Source organism: Acyrthosiphon pisum, unplaced genomic scaffold (assembly GCF_005508785.2).
Source record: "Acyrthosiphon pisum isolate AL4f unplaced genomic scaffold, pea_aphid_22Mar2018_4r6ur Scaffold_21079;HRSCAF=22977, whole genome shotgun sequence".
Lineage (NCBI taxonomy): Eukaryota > Metazoa > Arthropoda > Insecta > Hemiptera > Aphididae > Acyrthosiphon > Acyrthosiphon pisum.
The window spans coordinates 9,573-13,556 of NW_021770506.1; the positions used below are offsets into that span (position 1 = coordinate 9,573).

Here is a 3,984-nt window from a genome sequence, read left to right on the forward strand (position 1 = left end):
TTCCACGCTAAATTTATAGGCCGCTCTCGGCCGCACTTCCGCCGTGTCGGGTCCCGGTGCAGTGCGGGGTCGCGGAACGCGGACGTCCCGCGGCTCCGCCGTCGAGTAGGTATCGCTGTATATACAGGAATAAATACATGCGTCGGAAGACTCGATTTTTTTCGCAAAATCTCGCATAATCGACGTCTGAGGGCGGCGGATCATATTTAACGAAAATGTTTTGATTTTTTTTTTAAAAATTCGAGTTTCACCGCCTTTACGGACCTCGCACGGCTCCGTCGAAGTCTTATTCGCCTTCCCCGCTAAATTTATAGGCCGCCCGCGGCCGCACTTTCTCCGGGGGGAGTCCCCGGGCGTAGCGGCGTCGCGGAAAGCAGACAGCCGATATCTTCGCCGTCGAGTAGGTATCGCTATATAGAGGCATAAATATATGCGTCGGGACGTTCGATTTTTTTCACGAACATCGCGTTCTTGACGTCCGAGAGCGGCGAAGCTGGTAGTCCGCCGTCCGACGCCCGAAGTGGACGTGCGGATCGCGTCCGTAATTCGCCGGGACGGCGGAACGACTTAAGCAGGTCGGTTAGGCGTAGGTGTGGATGACCCGGGGATCGTGGTTTAGATATCGATCGCCGGGAATATCGTTAATTTGCGGCGGCCGCGGGCCGTGTTAAATTGAATTTTTTTTTTTCTTATTTTTTTCCGTTATTTATCTTTCGCTATCAGTTCCGCCTCTATCAAATATAACGAAATTTTTCTCGATGAGCTTCGTTATTATATACCGAGAGCCGGGAGCGACGAATCCGGTCAGTAGGTAGGCAGGTCGGTTAGGCGTAGTTGCGGATGACCCGGGGTCGTGGTTTCGATCCCGGCCCCTCCGGGATTCGAATTAATTTGCGGCGGCCGTGGTAAATTTAATTTTTTTTTCTGCGTTTTTTTTTTTTGTTATTTACATTTCGCTATTATATATAACGAAAAACGTTTTTGACTTTTTTTTTTAAAAAATTCGAATTGCACCGCCTTTACGGACCTCGCACGGCCCCGTCGAAGACTTATTCGCCTTCCCCGCTAAATTTTTATGCCGCGCGAGGCCGTACTTTTTTCCCGGCTGCACTTCCACCGTGTCGAGTCCTGGGGCTGAGCGTGGTCGCGGAATGCGGACGTCCCGCGCCTCCGCCGTCGAGTAGGTATCGCTATATACAGGCTTTTTTACTCAGTTTTTCACATTCTCAGAGTTTTACCGCCTTTGACAAGTTTGCCCGTTATTCCCGTTACCCGGGACCGATTGACGTCGCGGAGAGAGCACGAATACCTATATTATATTAGGCTTCAGGCGCGTCCCCAAGGGGGGGGGCGAAGGGGCGTTCCCCCCCCCCCCCGTAACAATTTTTTAATGTATAATATAATAATTACTCTCAATGTCAACAAAATAATAATTGATTAACATTTTAATTTACCGTTATACCTAAGTAGAAAAACTAATCACCACAATATTAATAATTATTATCTATGGATAACCATTACTGTTTAGATAAAGATAATAAATAAATAAATACTTATGTGGTATACTGGTATCGGCATAGATATTAAACATTTATGGTTATCGGTGTATACATATCTGTGTGATAACGTGATTTATTATCATGTTAATTGTTATCATATTTTATCATTATATTATTAATATCATTAAATGTTAATATTTAATAGTTAGGCGATTTCTAGCTTGTGCGTTGAGTTTGTGTTTCTGCGTTTTCTTAAATTCTTATTAATTTTTTTATTTTAGTTTAAAAATATGAGTGGCTCAAACGATGAAATTGGAAATGGCAACAAACGTCAAAAAGTTTTTTCTAATAATAATATGCTTACTTCGTGGCTTTCTAATAAACGTCAAAAATTACAGGAATAGTGAACCCGATAATTTCTGATACAACTACTACAACTACCACTAAAACTGCGACTGTCATTTCGATTTCAAAAGATACAGAACCGCTGAAAATGTCTACTAGTCTACTATCTGAGGCTACACTATCAACTAGTGACTCAAGTCAGTCAGTTTCAAATTGTCATGATTTTAGTACAGATATTGGAAATTATTTACAAGGCTCAAATCTATGTCCATCTGATTTTATTAAGGTTAGATTACTTGAAATGAATAATATTCCTTCAAATGAATTTGTATATCCATTTAGTGTCCATTTAAAAAAGGGAAAAGAAGAGAAACGGTACCTAAAAAAATCTCATTTTGAAAATTATCCTTGGTTGGTATATTCTCCATATAAAGGTGGATTATTTTGCAAATATTGTGTGCTGTTTGCTGTTAAAGGTGGAAAAGATAAAAATGTTACACTAAACAAATTTGTCAACTCTCCTCTAACTAAGTTTGCTAAAATTATGGGTGCAGATGGAGATTTTAGTGTACACAGTAATCATTTGTATCATAAAAATGCTGTACAAGTAGCTCTTGATTTTTTGAATACTTATAAAAACCCACAAACAGAAATAGTCAATGTTTTGAATTCTAATAGAATGAAAACCGTGGCTGAAAACCGTGAACGACTCAGACCCATTATTGAGTCCATACTATTTCTTGGGCGTCAAAATATAGCTCTAAGAGGGCATCGAGACCAAGGCATATTAAATACTTCTACTACAACTTCATCTGTTATTAATGAGGGTAATTTCAGAGAATTGTTAAAATTTCGTGTGGCATCAGGTGATGCTATTTTAGAAAAACATTTAAAAACATGTAATTCAAAAGCTACATATATTTCTCACACAACTCAGGAAAATATAATTGATTGCATTAAAGATGAGTTGCTGACATGCATTTTAAATGATGTAAAAAATTTTAAATATTACAGTGTAGTTTTTGATGAAACTACAGATGTCTCCCATGTTTCTCAATTAAGCTTAATATTGAGATATATAGACAATAAAAACAATGTCCATGAAAAATTTGTAGGTTTTATAAATTGTCATGATGATGCATTTCATAAAGAAAAGAATATTGTAGATTTAGCAATAGATGAACATGAAAACCCAAACATAGAGCCAAAATTAACAGGTGAAGTCTTAGGAAACATTGTTGTATCTGCTATGCAAAGTATGTCACTAGATTTAAATAAATGTGTCGGCATTGGAACAGATGGGTGTTCAGTCATGACATCAGTAGTTCACGGAGCTGTCCAACGTGTCCAGACCAATTGTGAAAATGCAATTTTTAGTCCATGTTCCAACCACGCCTTAAATTTAAGTATTTCTAAATCATCAAATGTCCAGTTGGTCAGAAATAATATGAGCATAATAAGAGAAATATTGTCATTTTTTAATATGTCATCCAAAAGAAATTTTATTTTAAAAAATAATCTTAAAGGATGTAAGCGCTCTATTACTGGACTGTGTGACACTAGGTGGGTTGAGCGACATGAAAGTATTTTTGAATTTCAAGTAAATCTAATTGAAATAATTGATAGCTTAGTATGTATAACTGAATGGAATGATGTGGTGTCATCATCAAAGGCAAAAACATTGCTCTTATCAATTTGTACTTGTGACTTTGTATTAACTTTGTATACAATGACTGAAATACTAAGTGTTACAGCAGCAGCAAGCAGGATATTACAAGGAACCGCACAAGATATTGTTAGTGCTGAAAACTGCATAGATTCAATTGTAAAAAATTTAGAAGACAAGCGTTTAAATTGTGAATCATATTTTAAAGCATTATTTGAAAAATGTAAGACTATTATGACAAAATTGGATATTAATATAGCAGTACCACGCACATCTAAACGTCAAACTCATCGATCCAACACTCCAGCCAGTAATCCCGAGGAGTACTATAGAAGAGTTTTGTATATTCCTATTCTTGACAATGTCCTGGAAGATCTACGCATGAGATTCTACAGCAAAAAAAATAGAACTGTAATTTTGCTCATGCAATTAGTACCAGTTTCAATTATCAACATGTCTCCAGAGATGTGTGAT

General features: G+C 37.7%; 1 protein-coding gene across 1 annotated transcript; it reads left to right on the top strand.

Annotated features, from left to right (window-relative positions):
* Window positions 1-1,992: 1,992 nt before the first annotated feature.
* LOC103308364 lies at window positions 1,993-3,977 on the top strand (the record flags this gene model as incomplete). Its single annotated transcript, XM_029492241.1, has 3 exons — window positions 1,993-3,275; window positions 3,471-3,700; window positions 3,770-3,977. Coding segments are annotated over exons 1-3 (1,721 nt in total), but the record flags the coding sequence as incomplete, so codon positions are not given.
* Between the last annotated feature and the right edge of the window lie 7 nt (window positions 3,978-3,984).